This window comes from Micropterus salmoides, unplaced genomic scaffold (genome assembly GCF_014851395.1).
Source record: "Micropterus salmoides isolate LMB-PRFRI ecotype aquatic unplaced genomic scaffold, ASM1485139v1 Ms_hic_scaffold_8, whole genome shotgun sequence".
NCBI classification, from domain to species: domain Eukaryota; kingdom Metazoa; phylum Chordata; class Actinopteri; order Centrarchiformes; family Centrarchidae; genus Micropterus; species Micropterus salmoides.
In genome coordinates, this window is record NW_024044570.1 from 3,945,153 (window position 1) to 3,968,442 (window position 23,290).

Sequence of the window (23,290 nt, forward strand, 5' to 3'; positions counted from 1 at the left end):
CGGAGCTGCGTTATTGTCACTAATACTAGTATTGCAGTAATGTGAAGTATATCTCTGAATGAGAATGGGTTTGTATTAGCCTGGGCTTAACAGGCTAATACAAACCCTATGTAGCTGTAGCCTATGACAGACAGATGTAGTGCAGTAAAAAGTACCATATTTCCTCTTAGATGTAGTGGTGGGAAAATCTAAAGTATAGCAACCTGATTTTTTTACTTTTATATGTCAGTAAATGTACTTAGTTACTTCCTGCCTGCCTCAGAATCCTTCTGATTGGGCCACAGCAGCAGATTAATGGGCTTCTCTCTGATTCTACCTTTTTAAAAGTACAATACTTCTTAACTCAAAGTAAAGTTGCAGATTTTAGAATGAGAATAAAAAAACTACAAAACACATAAAAAGCTCATCAGTGATATTAGACAGAGTACTTGTACCAGTTAGACTTAGATCTCATTGAGCTCCTGCAGTCATGTAATCTGCTGCAGCATCAGACTGTGTAGTTATTCAGAGCGCGTCCTCATGTGGCCACAGGCTGCAGTTTGTTATGAACTCCACTAGAGGGCGTCCTCAGGTGTCATTTATTCTCTACAAACCAGTAGCTCTGGTTTTGTGTTCATATCAGCTGCTCAAACACAACTCAAACCTTAAATAACACCACATTATCTTCCACTGCAGACTGTCTCAGATGTGATGGGGGATTGGAGCTCGTCAGCTCGAGTCACGTCTGAGAACAGCTGATGTTGTTTTTAATCACATGATTTGGTGTCATTAGAAACACCATCAGCTGTTTTTCAGCTTTGATACCAATCAAAAACAAAATAACTTAATCAGACAATGAAAACATTATTTTGCTTTTGTTTATTTAAAAGAAAAAGAGAGAAAAACAAAAGACTTTTGTCTCATTTATAAACTGCTCCTCAGTAATTTGGGCCAGTATGCAACACTTCTTATAGAAACAATGATCAGAATATAAACAGTTTAGAATTTGGCAGCCAGACATAAGAAACGTGTAAATGCTTCTTATTTCTGAGGACATTGTTTTCTGATGATTTCACAGTGTTGAAGGCAGGTAATGCAGTTATTAGAATAAATTAGACGACATTAGATAAAATCAATCAGAGCGGTAAAATTGATGTGTTGTAGCAACGTGACACATCAAAGAAAAACATTTACAGAAACAACATCAAAGTGTAGAGAGTACATCAGCAACAAATATACATTTATTACATTAAATATAGAAAATCAAATGGTTTTTCTACTCAGTGTGATTGACAGCAGAGATGATCAGAGGGGCAGAGTTTTCACCACCATCGTTTATACAAGGACTAAAGAATGGGTAGAGTTTCTCAGTGAAGCAGCAGCCAGTAAAGGAGTAGATAAGAGCTGCAGCATCAACGTCATAAAAGGAGACCAGACCCTCCTCATAATCCACAAACACCCCCACCTTCTCAGGCTGAGACTTCAGAGAGAGACAGACTGGAGGGTCAGCAAGAGCTTCATACTCATTTTCATTCCTCAAACATATCGTCCAGTAACCTTTCTGAGGCTTCACTGTGATTTCTCCCTTCCTGTTGATCAACTCTCTGGCCACTCCTAAATCCCACTTAGTCTTTCCTTTAACCTGAACCTCGTAGTAAAATCTTCCTGAAGAGAAACTCTGCTTTGATAAGACATTAACACAATAATCAAATCTCTCTGGATTGTCTGGGAGATTCTTCTTTATATCACCATGTTTAACTTGTTTTCCATCATCAGACAGGATGAGGTTGGGATGTGCTGTATCAGGATCGAGTGTCACATCCACTGCATACTGCTGGACCCTCTTCAGCTCGGCCTCAAGCAGCTTCTTCATCTGTTTACTGAGCGTCTCCTCCAGCTGATTCACAGCTCTCCTCACAGTCCCCTCATATGAAGGTGGACGGACGCTGACTTCTGTCCAGTCCTTGGTGGGTGGAGCAGCGTTCAGGGACGGGAGGCTTTGGAGGAGGTGGAGGTGGTCTTCAGAGCGTGAGAGCTGCTCCACCTCAGAGCTTCTCTTCTTCAGCTCAGAGATTTCCTGTTCCAGCTCTTTGATGAAGCCTTCAGCCTGTTTCTCTGTCTCTCTCTGCTTCTCTTTGATCGTGTCGATGAGCTCGGCCTGGCTTCTCTCAACAGACTCCTTCAGAGCGCTGAAGACCTGAACACCACCTGCTATCTCTCTGTCTGCATCTTCCTTACTGAGCTCCACTGAGCGTTTGATCTCCTGAATCTTCAGTCGTCTCTTCTGGATCATCTGCTGAGTTTCAGCCTCTGTCTTCCCCAGCTCGGCCTTCTTTCCTTCATATTCTTCTTTCAGAGGAACAACATCATGTGTCTTGTGGTCTAAAACAGTGCAGAGCATGCAGACACACATCTGGTCGGTCTTACAGAACAGCTCCAGCAGTTTATCGTGCTTCGTACACATCCTGCCTTCCAGGTTCTCCACAGGGTCGATCAGCTGATGTTTTTTCAGGCGTGAAGCTGTCAGATGAGGCTCCAGGTGAGTCTCACAGTAGGAGGCCAGACACACCAGGCAGGACTTCAGGGCCTTCAGTTTGGTTCCAGTGCAGACGTCACAGGGAACTTCTCCTGGTTTGGCAGCTTGTTGCTCTGAGCTGCTGCTGCTGGCTTTCTGTTGAGCTGACTGTCTGAACTGAGCAGCCATCTCAGAGATGAAAGTGTTGACCTGCAGCTCAGGTTTTGAGTAGAAAACCTCTTTACAGCTGGGACACTGATACGGGACATTAATATTCCAGTGTTCAGTGATGCAGGTTTTACAGAAGTTGTGTCCACATGGTGTGCTGACTGGATCAGTGAACACATCCAGACAGATGGAGCACAGAAACTGATCTTCAGTCAGCAGACAGCTGGCAGCAGACATATCCACACTCTGAGGACAACAAGTGAGGAAAAAATGGACAGTTAAAATTAAGGCAACTGGACTTGGTTGAAGATACTTGAACTATCTTAAACTTTGAGCAAAGAGTCATTGTGTCCTTTGTGGAAACTCCTTCTGTAGGTTACATGTCATGTGAAAAGGTTGAAAAGTGAAGTTTGCTGTAAAGGGAGTGTTGTAGCCACTGATCCATAGATACAGGATGTTCCTACGTGTGTTGACCTCTTTTGTTCTGTTGTTTGACTGTTAGAGCATGCTGTAGACTCCAGTATAAGAAAAATAAAATTAAACTGTGAAAAGTCTCCAGTAACCACAACGTGCCCTTTAAAGCCTTCAGTGCTTTGCTCCAAACTAAATTCATCTTCTACCAAAAGAAAAACATCACTAATCAGGTCAAATCTGAAGGGCAACAAAACCTCACCTGCAGAGCAGAAAGAGGTGGAGCAGCACTGGAAAACCACGAGAGTTTAAGTGTCACATGATCAAAATGAAACTAAACTTTAGTCTGAGTGTCAGCAGACCTGCAGTCGAGACAACTCTGATTCTCAGGAAAAGAAAAGTTAAACTGACTTAACAACACAGCAGAGTCTCTGCCAAACAAGTACAGCTGATAATATTTACTGTTTCAACACTAACACAAATCTCTGACATCATATCTTTTATCTGGGAAAACAGATGTAAAACAGTCAGATTCTGGTTTGAACTAAACTTTGACCAAATACTGAGTCAGTGCATTTTGGGCTTGTAGGGCCGTGTACTCACCAGGGTTTGGCAGAGATTCTGCTGTTTTGTTGAGAAAAACCTGATGGATTCAGTTGAAAGTTTCTTTAGAGAGAAACAGAGAGACTTGTCTCGACTGCAGCTCTGCTGTTGCTCAGACAAACTTTAACTTTGATTTGAGGAAATGTGACGTTGCAGCTCTCCTCTTTCACTGTTGCTCCTCCTCTCAGTGTAAAAGTAAGGTATAACTTTTGGGAACTTTGTCTTTTGTCAGTCAAACTGCTTATATTCCTTGGATTCAGGTTTTTAAAAAGTAATTTTGCTATCAGCACCAAAACTCAGGTATAATATTTCAACTACTATAAAAATGTTGAAACAATGTTCCTCAGCAGTGAGTGATCTGTTTTCCTTAATGGCAGTGAACATAACACCACGGTGAAGTGCAGCAGGATGAAATCCCAGAAGGTGCAGCAGCTGATCACACTCTTCCTCCTGCAGGTTTATGCGTCACTAAATGAAAACACATTCCTCCAACCAGCTGCTCCTTTGTAGAAATGTGTTCACTAAATATTTACAGGCAGTAACCAGCGATGGAAGAAGGATTCAACTAATTTACTGAAGTAAAAGTAGCAGTACCACAGTATAAAAATACTCCATTACAAGTAAAAGTCCTGCGTCCAAGTAAAAGTACACAGAATGTACTTAAAGTATCAAAAGTAAAAAGTACTAATGCAGAGTGGCTACTGTCAGTGTTTTATTATTATAGTATTGATCATTATTATTGATATATTAATATGTAAGCGGTACTTTAATGTTGTCATTGGTCGAGGTGGAGCTAGTTTGAACTACTTCATTCACAGAAAGAAGAATCACCAGCGTCTGTTGATAAAAGAGACGCTTTAATAAAACACAGACTGCAGTTTGTACATGACGACAGGTGTGTTTGTATTAAAGTGTCAAATGTGCCGCTGAGGACACGACGACCTCAGGTGACCTTTACACGTCTGTCAGCTCTTTTAGTTGTGTGGAGGGAAAAAGAGAAAGTTATACCTCCACTGGTAATTATTTTCTCTAAAAGGTCAAATTAAACTTCTTTTTCTAGTCAGATTATTTAGTGGAGCATATTGTCGTCACGGTCGACAGTCTCAGATCCAACTTTCAGTAAACCAACAAAAATGTGCTCTGTTGCACCTGTAACCACACCCACCTGTGATGTCACAGGGTCCTGGAGTACACCTGTACATCACTGCAGCAAGGTGAGAAGTTAAACCACTGAAGGTCAAAAACAAGACGTTCAGGTTAACTTACTCTAAACTTCTTCTTCTTTGTTGGACATGTGTTGTACTTTCCAGCTGAGTTGTAGAGATCCAGGAAACGTGACTCCAGTAAAAAGCATCCAACAAATTGTGACGAGCGAGCCTCCTACAGCTTCATACAGTTTTACTTCAGCACATGACTGACAGCTGGCCAACAGAAGGTTAAAGGTAAATACGTTTATATAACCTCCATGTTTCTGTCATTACGTGAGGTCACAGGAGGGCGGGGCTTCAACAGGAAATACAGTTCATGTACAGGAGCGTTCAACTGATAACGGATGTGTTTGAGGCCAACATTAAACCTGATAAACCTCTGAAGCAGCGTTCAAAGACTCACGTGACACTAAAGTCTGCAGCTCGTTCAGATTCAGCAGCTGTTTAACATCAAGTCTCTTCATTGGTCAGTCGGACCGTCCTGCTGTTAACAGACTGCAGGAACACAGATTCACAGCAGCTGCTGCCAAATTTTGGATGGACAGGCCACCAATAAAATAATGACTTTGGCCACGTGAAAAATACATTTTCTCATTATTTTGTTCATACTTTACACAACTGGATCGATATTGATTGATTTATTTATCTGGTGAGTTGTTAGATATTACTTATTGATCAGCTGTATGTGTTGGAAAGGCCGGCAGTGACACCTAGTGGACTAAATCAGAAGTTGCACAGAAACAGTGTCTGCTTTCTCAGTCAGTCATTGCAGCAGCAGGAGAGGAGTGGAGGGTTAATGGATATTTTTTTTTAGTTAAATGCATCATGTTGTTGCTGTCGATTAAAAAGTTTGCATCTTCAGTTTTATTTTTTTTGGGGGGGGGTCATGTCATCAGATGAGTTGATGGATTAAATGAAGTCACTCAAGGGTTTAGATGTTTTTTTTTTTAGATTTGGTATTCAAAAAATGCACCTACAGTTACCTGAAACGAAGTTGTTGTTTCAAATTAAGAGATTAACCAGCAGTAATATGACTTTATTTCATGTTGAATGTAAAAGGTGAATCTGCAAAGTAACCATCAAATCCAGTTGTTAGACAGATGATGCTCACTGAAAAGGACAATATTTCCTCTTAGATGTAGTGGTGGAAAAGTCTAAGGTATAGCAACCTAATTTTTGTACTTCTGTCCATCAGTAAAAGTACTTAGTTACTTGCTGCCTCTGCCAGTGAGTCGTTGTGACTGTAACCATGTCATTATGTATCTGTTCTATACAGTCTGTGATCCATCACAGCAACTAATCCCTCTGCACTTCACTGCTGTTCTCCAAAGTGTTGAGCAGCTTTTCTCTCTCTGAAAGATTTCTCACAGATTACATTAGAAGGAGGAAAATAAGAGTTTCAGACTGAGATGGAGAATCCTTCTGATTGGGCCACAGCAGCAGATTAATGGGCTTCTCTCTGTTAGACTTAGATCGTATTGTGCTCCTGCAGTCATGGAATCTGCTGCAGATCTACACTTGTTATATAAACAATGATCAGACAATTAAAAGGTTAGAATTTGGCACCAAGATTTATTTCTAGCATACTGAATAAACGTACGATCGAACAGTTCACAAAATAAATAACAAAATGAATAATGAAAAATAAATAACAGATTCTTATATAATGAGAATGGTGAGGTACTCTGTACTCTGGGATGCTTGTAAAGCAGTAATGAGAGGGAAGGTGATTGCACATATTTGAACATATTTTCTTGAGAAACAAAGAGTAGAAAAACTCAAACACCTTTAAGTTGATTGAAAAAGCTAGAGATGGAACATAAGAACTCATTAGATCCTAAGAGTAAAGTAGAAATAAGGAAAAGAAACAAGATTGAAGAAATATAAACACAAGAAATTCAAAGGAATCTGATTTTCACTAAACAAAAGTATTATGAAAATGGAAGCAAATATACAAAATTACTGGCTTACAAACCTCGAAACAAAACTAAAGAAGCCTACCACCAAATGAAGGAAATTAAAGACTGAATATTATGAAAAATCATATTCACAACCTCAACAATGATCAGAAAATGGAGACAACAGTCAAGTAATTAAATCTGCCGACACTTAAAGATCAAGATTTACACATTTAAATCAAAATAAAACCCAGGCTATGCTGATAAGCCTGGATGCTGAAAAGGCTTTTGATTCAGTTAGTTCTTATTTAATGTCATGGAAAATTTCAAGACGTTAGAAGCTCTATACATCAGGCCATCGGCTAGACTGGAAATTAATGCTGAACTCACTGATTGTTTTTTGTTAGAGATCCACAAGGCTGCCCGTTAACTCCACTTCTATTTGCAATTTTTAGTGAACCATTGGCGCAATGGATTGGAGAACATGATTGAAGGTATAAAATTGGCACCAGGGGAACATAAATTGGCCTTATTTGCAGAAGACATTCTTGTGTACCTCTCAAGCCCAACAAACTCTTTACCTTTGCTGATGTCAGTGCTGGATGAATACAGGTCCTACTCAGGCTGTAAAGTAAATGAGCAAAAACACAGGTCCTTAACATCCACTATATCCCTCCTCAGTACCTCCGCTCTAGGTATCGAATGGGTCGGGACAAGAAATCTGTGAAATATTTATCCAACGAAGGTTAAAAAATCAAGGGCAACTGGACTTGGTTGAAGATACTGGAAGACGTTTCGTCCCTCATCCAAAGGACTTCTTTAGTTCTGACTGACTGGCAGGGAAACTCAGCTATTTAACCTCAGTGGGGTCGTTTGCCAGGGTCATCGATACCGCTGGTTCGTTAGTGTTCCTTGTTGCTGTGACGACAGTCGTTACAGTCGTTAAGACTACCTGTGGCCAAGACTGAACGACCATCGTTGGTATCTTCACCTGAGGCCAATAGGTTACGTTTGTTGAGTTTCCTGGGAAGAGATGAAAGGACAGCATTGTAAGTGGGGGATAAGTGGTGGCGTAGACCCCCTCCCCTGTTCAATGACGGCTTCTCAACCCTGGTGTAGATGCTTCCTTGATACCTCTTTCAAACCATCCATCTTCTCTGTCTAAAATGTGCACCTGGTGGTCCTCAAACGAGTGTCCTCTGTCCTTCAGATGTAAGTAGACTGCAGAGTCTTGACCTGAGGAGTTGGCCCTTCTGTGTTGAGCCATGCGTTTGTGTAGTGGTTGTTTAGTCTCCCCAATATACAGGTCTGTGCATTCCTCACTGCATTGGACCGCATACACTAGATTGCTTTTCTTGTGTTTGGGTGTGCGGTCTTTGGGGTGGACCAGCATCTGTCTTAGTGTGTTCTTGGGTTTAAAAAACACAGGGATGTTGTGTTTGTTGAAAATCCTCCTGAGTTTCTCTGATACTCCAGACACGTATGGAATCACAATGTTGTTGCGTTTGACCTTCTTTTCCTCCCCTGTAGTTTTGTTCTTCTTGGATCTTGTGGCTGTTTTCACAAAGGTCCATTTAGGGTATCCACAGGCTGTAAGTGCCCCCTTCAGGTGGTTCTGTTCCTTCTCTCTGGCTTGGGCGCTTGTTGGTATGTTTTCTGCTCTGTGGTGTAGTGTTCTCATGACCCCTAGCTTATGCTCCAGTGGGTGGTGTGAATCGAAGAGTAGGTATTGGTCTGTGTGTGTGGGTTTTCTGTAAACACCAATCTGCAGGCTCCTGTCCTCTTCAATGTGTACAGCGCAGTCCAGGAAGGCCAAACTGTTGTTGTGAACATCTTCTCGTGTGAACTTGATGTTACTGTCCACAGAGTTGATGTGTTCTGTGAAGGCTTGCACTTCCTGGCTTTTAATTTTGACCCAGGTGTCGTCCACATATCTGTACCAGTGGCTCGGTGCTATTCCTCTGAAGGAGTTGATGCTTCTGTCTGTAGAATCCACCGTTGTACTGGAAGTAGGTGGTGTTTAGACAGAGGTCGAGTAATTTGCAGATTTGGTCAGGGCTGAGGCTAGTTCTGTTGTCCAGGGTGTTGTCTTGTGTTAGCCGTTTCCTAACGGTTTCTACTGCCTCTATGGTGGGGATGCAGTTGAACAAAGAAGTCACGTCATAGGATACCATGGTTTCATCTGGATCCAGTTTTAGTCCTCGAACTTTGTTTACAAAGTCAATAGAGTTTTGGACGTGGTGAGGCGTGTTTCCCACCAAAGGAGCTAAGATGGTAGAAATGTGTTTGGCAATGTTGTAGGTAACTGAGTTAATGCTGCTGATTATTGGCCTGAGTGGGGCTCCTTCTTTGTGTATCTTGGGTAGTCCATAAATGCATGGAATGGCTTCTCCAGGATACAAACGGTAATATTGTTCACGGGTGATGGTGTTGTCCTTCTGTAACTAGACATTCTATGGCCTTTTTCTTGTATCCGCTGGTTGGGTCTCGTCTCAGTGTCTCATATGTGTTTGTGTCCATTAGTAGTGTGTTGACTTTGTTCTGGTAGTCCGCTACCGTGAATCTTCCTTTGTCAGCTTCCTTTGTTTTGGTCCTTGCTCAGAGATGTCACAGCCTTCCTTTCTTGGATGGTGAGGTTGGAAGGGTGGGCCTTCGCATTAGAAAGGGCTGCAGATACCTTTAGTCTGAGCTGTTCCGCTTCTGTTTCTGTTAATTTGTTTTTCCTAATGGCTGATTCTGTGGCTGTGATGAGGTCTACTATCGGTAGTTGCTGTGGTGTAATGGCGAAGTTTAATCCTTTGGCCAGAACGTCTTTCTCTGGTTGGGTGAGTTCCCTATCTGACAAGTTTTTCACCCATCTGTTGTCTGTTTCAAGTGTTGTGGGGTTATTGTCCTTTCTCCTCCAAGACAACTCTCCTGTTCTGTTAGTGCAGCTCGCTCTGGACTGTAGGTTTTGGAATTTCCGGGTCTGCCTTTCTTTGCTCTTGTTGTGCTGAGATAGCTGTGCTTTCTTGATGAAGTCCATGACCTTTCCCAGTGCTGTACTGGGCAGATATGTTTGTAGTTTGTGGTGTATGTTGTCCATTTCTTTGTTCAGGGCTTCAATTGTGAAGTGTATCTGTCTCACTCTCTCGTTCAGTAGCTGGTGTTGGGCTTTCTCCAGGATTATTCCGGCTCTGTGTCCTTTTACCGTGGAGCCTAAGTGTAGGCTGTTGGGAATAAGTTTGTGTTGTCGGCATCTCAGGTTGAATCGTAAATGGTTCCTGTAGTCTGCAATTTTCCTGGCTGTCCTTTCATACTCCCGTACTTCCTGAAAATGGTCTTACAGATTTCTGAACACTCCTAAATCAAGGTACGTGTAGGAGCCACCTGTAAGTCTCCCATGTGTTCTATGTTTATGGTCCCATTCATATTATTCACTGCACTCGGATTGTAGGTGGTGGGCGTGTCCATCATTGTTATGGGCGGAAGTGATAGTGGTCTATTTGTTTGCTTCACCTGTTCACCTGGTTTTTGGGGGCTTTGACAGAGAGAGGGGGTGAGCCTGGGAGCAAACACTTTCTGTTGACCGCACTCGCAATTTTTATGACTTGGTAACTGCAGTGCCAGTTGTATTTTTTATGTGTTGAAGTGTAATAAATGCTTGAACTTAGATCGTTGAGTGGAACTTATTTTTTGCGCGTCACAGTGTTTTCAGTTGTCTACAGCCGCCATATTTATTCAACAGAAATGTATTAAACCAGAGTGTTCTTCTACAGAAAATAGCTGGATCACAACGGAACGATTTGGATATCAGAGGAAACGCGGAAATGTTTGGAGCTCCGCTGTATTGGATGGCGGTTCATTCATTACCGCTCAGAGGATAAAGACCCGGCCGCAACAGCAACTGAAGCGGTATGAAGTAACTTAGTGGCAATTTGTGCTGTGTAAGTAGTTTATTTGAACACAGTGTAAATAGGTTACTGCCACTTGTCCATAGGGGACGCATTGTTGCTTGCTTGTGTTGTTTATTGTTGGTCTTTGGATGTGGTTTGTGAGGCAGCGGTGGATTGATTGATTGATTGATTGATTGATCGAAATGGTGGATTCTTGGATGATTTGTGGTACATTGGGAAATGGCAACAAGTGGCTCAAAATCAAATTCAGATGTCAATGGCTCAGAGATGGATGAACAAAAGAGAGAAATCAAACTCACTTCCAAGGCCTTGGGGAATAAAATTAAAACACTACAAAAGGAACGTAGAAAAAAGGTTCACAAAATCAAAGGTCTAATACAGACAGAATAAAGGATCTAATGCAAAAGGATGATAATGCCCCACAAGTACGATCTCATCTTGAGAAACTGAGTCTAAAGGTGGATGAAACTACCATGTTACATGAGTCTGTGATTCCCATACTTCCTGAAGAGGAACAGGAAAAACCAATTAATTGGTTAGCACAAATTTATCTGTGATCGTTAAAAGAAATGGTAATAAAGAGTAAATGACAAAATAAAGAAGAAGAAAAAAAAGATTTTGGCATCCAGACATTTGAGGAACGTTCAAATGCTTCTTATTTCTGGGGACATTATTTTCTGATGAGTGTGATGATGATAAGTGTTGAAGGCAGGTAATGCAGTTATTAGAATAAATTAGATAAGAGGTGTAAAACTGGTGTGTTGTAGTTATGCTCATTAAAAGTTGTTGTAGGCAACGTGTTTTTCAGCTATACAGCTAGCTTAACATTATATTCTCCAGCATTGCATTCTCCAAGGAACAGGCAGGATGTTGTGTTTGGCAGGATTTAATGAAGGAAAATATGTAATTTGTAAAACTGCAAAAAGGCCTTATATGTACTAAATAATGTCTCTAGTACATTATTAGAGAAAGAATACTAACACAACAGTTACTGAAGGTAGGTATGTCAATCCAACGATACACTAACATCATCTACCAATATTCATAAATACTTTGACTACACTCAAAAACAAGAAATAATAACATGTTAATACCACTGTATATCGAAGATGACTTACGGATGAAGCCGTTTGGTGGACTTTAAGACACAGGATTGTTTGGATTGTTAACTGTGATGTTTCCTCTAAGAGCCCATGTGGAAAAGGAAGTTCCTAAACACTACTTCCTGTCATCCTGACTATTTGCAAGTAGCTTACTTCCTCTTCAGAGCAGCTTTTGCAATGACCACTAGATGGTGCTAAGAACATACAAAATAAGCCTATAAACTGGTTCCAATACAATAGTAGTAACGTGACACAAAGAAAAGAAAGGAGTAAACACGCATTGATCAGAATCTGCAAAGAGGGGGTTTGGCAGAGATTCTGCTGTTTTGTTGAGAAAAACCTGATGGATTCAGTTGAATGTTTCTGCTGTCACTCAGAGAAACTTTCACTTTCACTTGAGGAAATGTGACAGTTGCAGCTCTCTTTCACTGTTGCTCCTCCTCTCAGTGTAAAAGTAAGGTATAACTTTTGGGAACTTTGTCAGTCAAACTGCTTATATTCTTTGGATTCAGGTTTTTACAAACAAACAATGTTCCTCAGCAGTGAGTGGTCTGTTTTCCTTAATGGCAGTGAACATAACCCCACGGTGAAGTGCAGCAGGATGAAATCCCAGAAGGTGCAGCGGCGGCCGGAGTCGTGCCACTCCTACCAGCCAAAGGTCAGTGCTGAGTTCTCCGACTGTCAGCAGACATTCAGACAACAATATGAACTGATGAACACATGATGAAGTGAACTGTTGATGATTTTGGACTCTGAAGCAGCGAACGACTGTTAAACTGCTTCAGAGTGAAAAGTTAAAACAACAGTGACAGCAGCCAGTTGCAGCAGCTGATCACACTGCAAACCTCCTGCAGGTTTATGCGTCACTAAATGAAAACACATTCCTCCAACCAGCTGCTCCTTTGTAGAAATGTGTTCACTAAATATTTACAGGCAGTAACCAGCGATGGAAGAAGGATTCAACTCATATACTGAAGTAAAAGTAGCAGTACCACAGTATAAAAATACTCCATTACAGGTAAAAGTCCTGCGTCCAAGTAAAAGTAAACAGAATGTATTTAAAGTATCAAAAGTAAAAGTACTGATGCAGAGTGGCTACTGTCAGTGTTTTACTATTATAGTATTGATCATTATTATTGATATATTAATATGTAAGCGGTACTTTAATGTTGTCATTGGTCGAGGTGGAGCTAGTTTGAACTACTTCATTCACAGAAAGAAGAATCACCAGCGTCTGTTGATAAAAGAGACGCTTTAATAAAACACAGACTGCAGTTTGTTCATGACGACAGGTGTGTTTGTATTAAAGTGTCAAATGTGCTGCTGAGGACACGACGACCTCAGGTGACCTTTACACGTCTGTCAGCTCTTTTAGTTGTGTGGAGGGAAAAAGAGAAAGTTATACCTCCACTGGTAATTATTTTCTTTTGACTTCCTGCTTTCTAACAGTGCAGACGCTTTGCTGCTTGCTCTTGCCTCTCCTTGCATTCTTTTGCTTAAACTCTCTTTTTTTCCTCCTGCTAGAAATCAGCAGCTCTTGGATACTTTTAAATCACTGGGACTGTCAGATAAAGTTGGCTCTTACCATACTTTAAAAACTTTTATGATCTTAGTGCTATGTGAGTGCGGCCTATCAATAACACTAACCTGTACTGCAGTAACTGGAGTTATAGCTAATGCTAATTAGCAACAAGATGCCCCCCTTCTCCACGGACGACTTCTACAAACTTCTACAGAAAATTACTGTGCTGGAAACCAAGACCCACAGGTTGGAAGTGATTCTGGAAGTGAATGGACTATGTGGGGATGACACCACTTTACAGTGGACCCAAAACAGTGGACAAGAGCATGCTAACACACCTAATGCTAATTACCCAGATAGCAGAGGACTGTGGGGCGGATCCGCCTTCAAGCCGGCACATTCGCCGTACGCTCTCTCCTCCTGTCTATGGCAAGCCATTAGTGCCAGAAAAACGTCACTCTTGTAGCATGTTTTGCTAACAAAACGGCGTTTAAAACGGCGTTTTGCGTATAAAAACGCTGCGAAAAACGCCGTTTTATTTTGGCACGCCGTAAAAAGCGGCGTTTAGTTTACAAAACGGCGTTTTACTAAACAAACGGCGTAAAAAAAGGCGTTTTCTAAAATGATAATGAGCTCCGCCCTGTGGATTTTACAGCCACTAAATTTGAACTGTTGCCACCCAATCAGTACAGAAGAAGAACAGACCACACTAATTCAGCACTGATCTACTTTACTGTGATCGTAGCCACCCATAGGAAGAAAGTAACTACAGACAAACATGAAAAACTCAACACAAAAGTCCCAGACTGATCAAGTAAATTAACTACATTTACTAAAATTTGAGCTACTCTAGGTTATAGCTTGTAACATCTATTGATTGATGATTTTAGATCAAATTTGACATAAATAATTAATTTGCATTTTATTTATCATCATTGTCAGATTAAAGTATCTCCTAAAATAGAACATACAAACGCAAAGAAAGTAAGAAATCACCATAAGTGGAACAACTATCTTTACATCAGTGAACAGTTTAAGCCTCAATTGTCTTTTTATGACCCCTTCAGTCTGTGTACTGTTGATAGCGAGCCTACCCTTGTTTCTACAAAGCTTTGTTTTACCATGTCATCCTAAATCCAGGCCAAAGGCAACGTGACACAAACGTGTGTTTCAGTCCATTCAGACAAAACACAGCTTGTCATTTATTCCCTGGCTGGAAACTTTTTATTTATTTATCCAAAGCTATCCTTCCGGACTCCTGCAATAATATATATATGTTACCCCAAAACACTACACTACACAAGCTGCTACAAAAACTTTCCTTATTCCATATTTATATATTTCCACATTTATTTATGTTGATGTTTGTCTACGTGTAGCACCTTATCACACCAGCAAATTCCTCGTATGTATAAAACACTACTTGACAATAAGGCTCATTCTGATTCTGAAAAGGCATCTGCAGGCTATTAAGATGCTTGCTTTAAAAAAAACGCTGCATTGCTTTCCTCCAAAAATGGACATATTTGAGAAAGGTTACCTGAACTCTTTGTGAAAGCATACCTTCTGATAATACCTAAGCTAAATAATAAGAAGCATGTTTTGAAATCATGTTAATCATCAATAAGCTATCTTTACATTGTGAATAATGTTGGCTGATAATGACAAAATGAAATCAGTTTAATCAGTAAGGTTAAAATTTATTTTACTGTGTAAACCACACAACATTCAAAATTACATCCCAAAGTTCATCCCAATTCATTTTTCAATTCAATTCAATAGCGCCAAATCACAACAACAGTTATCTCACAGCGCTTTTCATAAAAGATCAGGTCTAGACCGTACTCTGTGATGATATTTACAGAAGCCCAACAGTTCCCACCAAGAGCAGCACTAGGCGACAGAGGCAAGGAAAAACTTCCTTTTAAGAGGCAGAAACCTCGAGCAGAACCATGGCTCAGGGTGGGCGGCCATCTGCCTAAATTATATAAAATTTTATTAGAACATAATTATGAACAACCAGGATGACGAATCTGTCAGACTATTTGTGAGAGACAATTGATTGGAGTCTTTACTACTACTAGATATTTGACTTAATACTTTGAACAATTAGGAATTATATTAAAACCATTAAAACCAGTAAAGGTATTAAAAAAAAAATTCCAAAAAATAATTACGCTAATTTTAATGAACAACTGTAACCAATATAGCCTATGTACATCAGTGTGTGTGCGTCTGCGTGAGGCTCCAGCTGCTGACGGGCATCACTAGTGGTCCAGTCCATCGTAGGATGAGTGGAAGTTCTTGGGCAAAACCTTCAGTTCTTGGCGCTGTTTGAACTTCAGCTCTTTAACTGGCTGGCTTGATGTGCACAGTGGGGCTGCTGTGGTGATACTCTTCTTTTAAGAGATGGGGACAGATAGGCTTCCCAGTCATCTGAGCGGTGCCATCCACGTTGTATCTAGTGGATAGTTGGATGGAAGAATTTAAAAGGGAAAAGAGGGACAGAATTTTAATAGATTACAAAGTATGTCTTTCATAGTGCCAATGACCATTTGGATGATCCAGAGGAGTCATGGGAGAAAGTCATGTGGTCAGATGAGACCAAAATAGAACTTTTTGGTCATAATTCCACTAACCGTGTTTGAAGGAAGAAGAACGATGAGTACCATCCCAAGAACACCATCCCCACTGTGAAGCATGGGGGTGGTAGCATCATGCTTTGGGGGTGTTTTTCTGCACATTGGACAGGGCGACTGCACTGTATTAAGGAGAGGATGACCCCCCATGTATTGCAAGATTTTGGGGAACAACCTCCTTCCCTCAGTTAGAGCATTGAAGATGGGTCGAGGCCGGGTCTTCCAACATGACAATGACCCGAAGCACACAGCCAGGATAACCAAGGAGCGGCTCTGTAAGAAGCATATCAAGGTTCTGGCGTGGCCTAGCCAGTCTCCAGACCTAAACCCAATAGAGAATCTTTGGAGGGAGCTCAAACTCCGTGTTTTTCAGTGACAGCCCAGAAACCTGACTGATCTAGAGAAGATCTGTGTGGAGGAGTGGGCCAAAATCTCTCCTGCAGTGTGTGCAAACCTGGTGAAAAACTACAGGAAACGTTTGACCTGTAATTGCAAACAAAGGCTACTGTACCAAATATTAACATTGATTTTCTCAGGTGTTCAAATACTTATTTGCCGCTGTATCATACAAATAAATAGTTAAAAAATCATACATTGTGATTTCTGGATTATTATTTTTTTAGATTATGTCTCTCACAGTGGACATGCACCTACAATGACAATTTCAGACCCCTCCATGATTTCTAAGTGGGAGAACTTGCAAAATAGCAGGGTGTTCAAATACTTATTTTCCTCACTGTACATAGATATGTAGTGTACCATTTATGAGGCATTATAGCCTATCACTGGAAGTTTAATCATACAATACATTATAGTGTAGCTACTGCTAACTGTAAATGATAACATTTCAAAGCACACAGGGCAGTCAGGCCTAAAGCTAGTTAATGACAACTCGAGGTGGTACAAATCTCCCGCTGACATTGAACATAACCCAAAAATGTCTTTACATACTTGTTGAAATAGACATATGGCCTTAATCAGCACATGTATACTCTTTTCAAATAAACCACCTAATGCAGTGTAATTCATGTTTCGGCTGCAGTAAAACATTTATAGGCCTATATTTTTTTGATTTGTGATTTGATACTCCTGTTTACATCTGTTTTTGCAAACAATAATAACTACAACTGTGGGGCTGATGTTTTTATTAAGTTACATGGGGCAGCTCTAAAATGTAATCTTTACATTTTCTTAACATAGAACATTTAGATATAGTGTAAGTAGGCTACTAGTTTGGCTAGATAGCCTATTTGATATATTCATATAGCCCATCTTTTTACAACCCTATTCACAGCCATAAGAAATTTAGGGACAGAACCAACAAAGCACCAAGGTCCGAACTTAGTTTTGGTTTAGTTTCACACCTTCTGCGACCGCACTAAAAGACTTTAAGTGACAGACTTGTGTCCTGTCGTCATCATCTAAGTGCGCTGCATCTCCCCACTGCGTCTCCCTATACTTGACATTGATTGGTTTATTAAATAGTTCGGCAGGTATCTTTGACAAGAATGAATGAATGAAAAATTAACATGTACATAGATAGGCTATTTGTCGCTATATTGTCATTATTATGGCATTACTACCTGTAGCACCAACTATACTGAAGGCTAGTTCAAATTCGCAAATACACACCCTCATTGTGCGAATAACTTCTCCGACAGGAATGGAGAAGACAACAATCCTTCTGCACCTTTCGTTTCAGGAGAAATCATAGGTAGGTGTACCCTACATTAGGTCTAACACTTCTAACACACAGTCTAATCACTCTGAGGAATGAGATAGGTAAACAGCAAGTGTAATATTAGTGAATATATAGGGCATGATTTTGAACTGTGAGTTTTTGAAATATAGCTTCTTATGGCCTAGGCTATCTTTTGAGACTGTAGCCTAAACACACTCATAGCCTTTTAAAAACAGTATCACAAAAGAGAGTGTCCTCCAGCCCACTTGATGTAATACCTACAAAATGTTTACTGAAAGTAAAAGATTCTGTTGGGCCCCATTTGATCTCTGTTTTCAACAGCTCCCTATCTACTGGTTGTGTCCCTGATTATTTTAAAACGGCTTGTGTGAACCCACTTTTAAAGAAACCTGGTTTAGATCCCTCCCTCCCACATAATTTTAGACCAATTTCAAAACTGCCTTTTATTGCAAAGATTTTAGAAAGAATTGTGTCCAAACAGCTGCTCACTGTACTGGAAAATAACAAATTATTTGAAAAGTTTCAGTCTGGTTTCAGGAAGTACCACAGCACTGAGACTGCCCTGCTTAAAGTCACCAATGACCTTTTAATGTCTGCTGATGAAGGCATGTGCTCAGTCCTGGTACTCCTGGACCTTAGTGCTGCTTTTGACACCATTGATCACAACATCATGTTAGACAGACTGAGGCACTGGTGGGGATCTCTGGTTCTGCCCTAGAATGGTTTTCATCCTACCTGTCAAATAGGAAGTTTTGCGTGTCTGTAAACAACCATGTCTCCCCTTTCGGTCCAGTTAAATATGGTGTGCCTCAGGGGTCGGTCTTAGGACCCATTTTGTTTTCCTTGTATCTGCTTCCCCTTGGACATATTATCCATAAACATGGCATTTCTTTTCATATTTATGCTGATGACACACAAATATACTTGCCCGTCAGATCCACAGACCCTGGAATGCTGAGTTCACTTAACAACTGCCTTTGTGAAGTTAAAAAATGGATGTCAAATAATTTCCTCCAGCTGAACTCAGACAAAACAGAAATCCTGGTCATCGGGTCTCAGCAGATGGCAAATCAAATACTGCCATCTGCTGGTTCCCTAGTAAATCACATTAAGCCTGTGGCAAAGAACCTTGGTGTTTGGTTTGATAGTAATTTAAATTTCGAGCAGCACACCACAAAGCTTGTTCAATCATGTTTTTATCAACTTAGAAATATAGCAAAAATTCAATCTATGTTAACTTTTAAGGACACCAAGACCATTTCACACGCCTTCATCTCATCACGCCTGGATTATTGATATCATCTAGATAGAAGACAGACATGTTTCTGCTGTCACACCACCAGACGGCAGAAGAGCTTTAAACTCAAGCTACGGTTTTTAGTTTATTTCTGTTTACCATTCTATGATTGTACTGCCTGCTATGTACCAGAAGGGAGTTACAAACATTTCATTTTACAACCATGTTGTCATGTGACCATTGAACATTGAACACAGCTAAACATTGCAGATAGGTAACCTAACATGTGGTTATAAGATTTTTAAAGAATAACTATTTAATGTGTGACTTTCTAAATAAATATTTCCAAAAGTTTGTAATATAATCATATTATAAAGGTTTTTAATACATAGATATTTGACCAGGTGGTTGTTCCTCAGCAGAGTTAGACCAAGGCTACAGCGCATAGGCCTAGCCTAAATAATATTGGAAATAATAATAATAATGACTGAAAATGGAAATAATCCTAACCATTAACATATTCTCACAGAGAATTGCTTTAAAAATGAGACAGCAAGAATGAGGAAACAAACATAATTGTTTATTTTCGCGGTTTTCCGTGGCTTTTCATTCTCAGTCCACTCTTTTGAGATGGTAGATGAACAGACATGTCGGAGAGAGGCAGAAGATTTCAAAGAAGAATAAGTGAAATCAGAGACAGAATGAACGCCCAGTTCAACAGAATTTTGAATGAAGACGGACAAAAAGAGTCTTCTCTACTTCAGAGGTGAACAGTTTTTATCATAGACTGTATATAAAAATACGTTTTTATAGATATTAGTGTAGGCTATGTTAACTGTTACTGGGTAACGTTAAACTTACACCAGACATTCCATAGTATTGCATATTAACGCTAGCATTTAAAAATTGTTGAATTAACATTATTATAATTGTAGGATAGCCTGTGCATAAAGTGCATGTTTCTAAAATGAATACTTTTGCTGTTACTTTACAATAAAAGTAAAAGTCTGGACATTTCATTTCATTTCATTTATTTATTTAAGGACAGTGCACATTAATAAACATTTCTGTAAATGTGCCAGTGTTAGCCAGCAGGCTAATTTTCAACTGTAGTCCATTGGCAAGATGTTATACTAGGCACATAATAGCTTAAAAGAAACAAACAAAAAAAATAAATAAAAAAAAAAACAAAAAAAACAAACAAAAAAAAAAACAAACACATTAAATCACACAGCAATTGATATACAACAATAAAACATAATGCCATAGCACTGGCTCCATTAAAACATAACATCATAAAACATATAACATATAACCATACAGCCATACAACTGTTAGGGCATTAATAAAGTTACCATCTAACCATCTATTTAGCATACATATACCAAAAGTTACAGGACAGCTAAAATATAGAGACAGACATACATTATTATTCTGAGAGGTGTTCACATTTTTGTATGCTCAAAAGCCAGACCTTAAGATGGTGTGAGAATGTATGGTATGAGGTGGAATTTCTAATATCCACAGGCAATTGGTTCCATAGTTTAGAGGCTCTCACAGAAAAGCATAATTGGCCAAAGGAACTAGACCTACGAGGGACTACACAGTCCCCTCTTAAGGCAGACCTTGTGGTTCTGCTGCTAGATGACTTCTGCTGTATAAAAGTACAGAGTGGTGGGTGAGCCTTCCCATTAATGATTTTAAAGATTAGGCATGCATCACTGTGTTTTAAAATATTTTCCCAATTGAGTAGGTTATAAGTATTAAGAATGTTACAGTGATGGTAAAATTGGGGGGTTTTGTCCAATACTTTAAGTGCTTGTTTGTAAAGTGATAAAATAAGCCTTAGTGTTGTACTGCATACCTGGGTCCAGCTTGTCATACAATATGTTAGGTGAGGAATTATCATAGTTGTCATGTATAGCTTTGCTACAGGTGTTGTCAAACAGTTCCTTATATACTTAAAGTTCGCTAGGTTATATTTGGTTATTTGCACTACCTTTCTCACCTGATGTTTAAATGATAGAGTAGAGTCAAGAATAATGCCTAGATATTTGAACTGTGTAACTGTTTGAATGACCTCCCCAGACACACAGACATTGGGTTCACAATGAGATACAGTTTTGCTTTTACTAAAAAACATACATACTGTTTTCTTAACATTGAGATTCAGCTGTGAGCCAGTAAGCCATTTACGTACATGTACCATTGTATCGTTGAGCTTGGCAACAACTTGGGCTTTAGTTTTCGCGTGAACATATATGACTGTATCATCAGCATACATCTGCACCTCACATCCAGTGCACACTAATGGCAGGTCATTTATGTAAATGCTGAACAAAACAGGGCACAGGACAGATCCCTGGGGTACACCCAGTTCGTTCCTCAGGGGTGGTGATGTCTCATCATTAACTCTCACATACTGTACTCTATTTGACAGATAAGATCTCATCCAGTCAGTAACACTGGTTGAGAAATTAAAATAAGACATTTTGTGGATGAGTATTTCATGGTTGACAGTGTCAAAAGCTTTTTTCAGATCTAAGAAAATTGCCCCAACTATGCCTCCTTTGTCCAATTTTGACTTGATGTTTTCCACAAAGAAACAATTTGCTGTCTCAGTGGAGTGATTGGCTCTAAAGCCAAATTGCATGGAGTGCAGTTTAAAAGGGCTTCTGTTAAGATGTTCAGTCAATTGCTCAGCCACGCATTTTTCCAAGATCTTAGACAAGACGGGTAAAATACTAATCGGCCTATAGTTATTCATATCAGTTGTATCTCCTGATTTATAGACTGGCACAACAATGGCTAACTTCCAATCGTTTGGGAATTTTTCCTCCTTAAAAGAGCTGTTTATAATTTTAGTGATAGGCCCTGTGAGGGAGGCAGCATGTTTCTTTAAAAACATGGAATCCAGTCCAAATATGTCTTTTGATTTGGAATTCTTAAAATAAGTAATTATAGACTTAACCTTGGGTTCAGAAATTTCAGTCAGAGTGAAGACTGGCTGTAATACATCAATTGGTGAGGAGTGTTGTGGACCACTTATGGGACTATGCACAGTCAATCTCACAGAATTGACAAAATGATTATTGAAGATAGTCACAACTTCAGCTTGTTCCTTATATAGGTTACCATTTTCTTTGATCTCCAGCTGCTTTGTTGCCTTATTATGTCCTTTCCCTGTTAGTTTATGCAGACAGTCCCAGACTTGTTTATGATTACCTTTAGCATCCCGTATGAGGTCAACAAAGAAAGTAGATTTAGCTGCCCTAATTTCCTTTATTACTCTATTTCTCAAGGACACAAATATATGCCTATCAGTCAATGATTTGGACTTGAGAGAGAGCTTTAAAGCATTATCTCTCTCCTTCATTAATCTCCTTATGTCACTAGAGATCCAGGGGAGGGTGTATTTACTATTCCCTTTAGATTTGTTTTTCTTTAAAAATCGCTTTGTTATGTTTTGAATTGTGGACATGAGGACATTAGTGTCATTTTCCACATCTCCACCAGCTATGATTTGATCCCAGTTAATATTTTTGATTTCTCTTTCAAATTCATCAACATCACACTTGGGTATTCGTAACTGGCTGGATTTGGTGTTAGGTTTTAAATAAAAACGGGATTTAGTAAGCTTTCTAGCTATAAGAGTGAGGTTATGGTCAGACAGACCAGTGACCATGTTAAAGGATTTCGACACCCTTTCAGGTTTGTTGGTAAATATCAAGTCAATTTGAGTTTTTGAAGACGAGGTTACTCTAGTGGGCCCTTTAATTAGTTGTGTGAGATCAAATTTATTACAGATCCGTTGCAGTGCTTTACTAGTGCCTTTGTCCTCCCAATTAACATTGAAGTCACCCATTACTAGTATTTCCTGACCTGACCTGCATACCTTTACAACAGTTTCTAATTTGTCAAAGAAACTAGCTTTTGCAGATGGAGGTCTATACACTCCAATGAGAAAGAAGGACATTTGTGGTGAAAGACTAATATTAAGGCAAATATACTCAAGCTCATTCTCAACTGAGCATTGAACCTCTTTACATGATATATGTTCCTTGATGTATAACAGTAAACCCCCACCTTTGCCAACCTTTCTATCTTTCCTAAAAACATTATAGCCAGGAATATGTATGGCTGCGGATGGGGAGTTTTTATTCAACCAAGTTTCAGATAAGCATAGGAAGTCCAAGTTAGAGTCCACAAGAATATGTTTTATCTCATCACTTTTAGAAATCAAACTACGGATATTCAGGTGACCGCCCAGTAGCCCACTGGGTTTTGTTTGAGGGTCCCACAGAACTTTGGCATTATTCACTGTTTGAAAAAGGTTAAATTTACGCAGCTTGAAAATAGCTGGATTTAGTCCTGTGGCTCTCCGTTGAGTGGCGCTAACTCCTATTCTA

At 39.8% G+C, this 23,290-nt stretch overlaps 1 protein-coding gene across 2 annotated transcripts; it reads right to left on the minus strand.

Moving 5' to 3' along the window:
* Positions 1-841: 841 nt before the first annotated feature.
* On the minus strand, positions 842-3,827 carry LOC119894179 (nuclear factor 7, ovary-like). 2 transcript variants are annotated; one of them, XM_038706757.1, is made up of 2 exons: positions 3,677-3,827; positions 842-2,908 (listed from the first exon to the last, which is right to left on the minus strand). In XM_038706757.1, the coding sequence occupies exon 2, from the start codon at positions 2,897-2,899 to the stop codon at positions 1,256-1,258; it is 1,644 nt and encodes a 547-aa protein (XP_038562685.1). In that variant the 5' UTR covers positions 2,900-2,908; positions 3,677-3,827; the 3' UTR covers positions 842-1,255. The 2 variants fall into 2 exon arrangements, with proteins under 2 accessions (XP_038562685.1, XP_038562686.1); XM_038706758.1 differs by lacking the exon at positions 3,677-3,827 and adding an exon at positions 3,336-3,589.
* Positions 3,828-23,290: the final 19,463 nt, after the last annotated feature.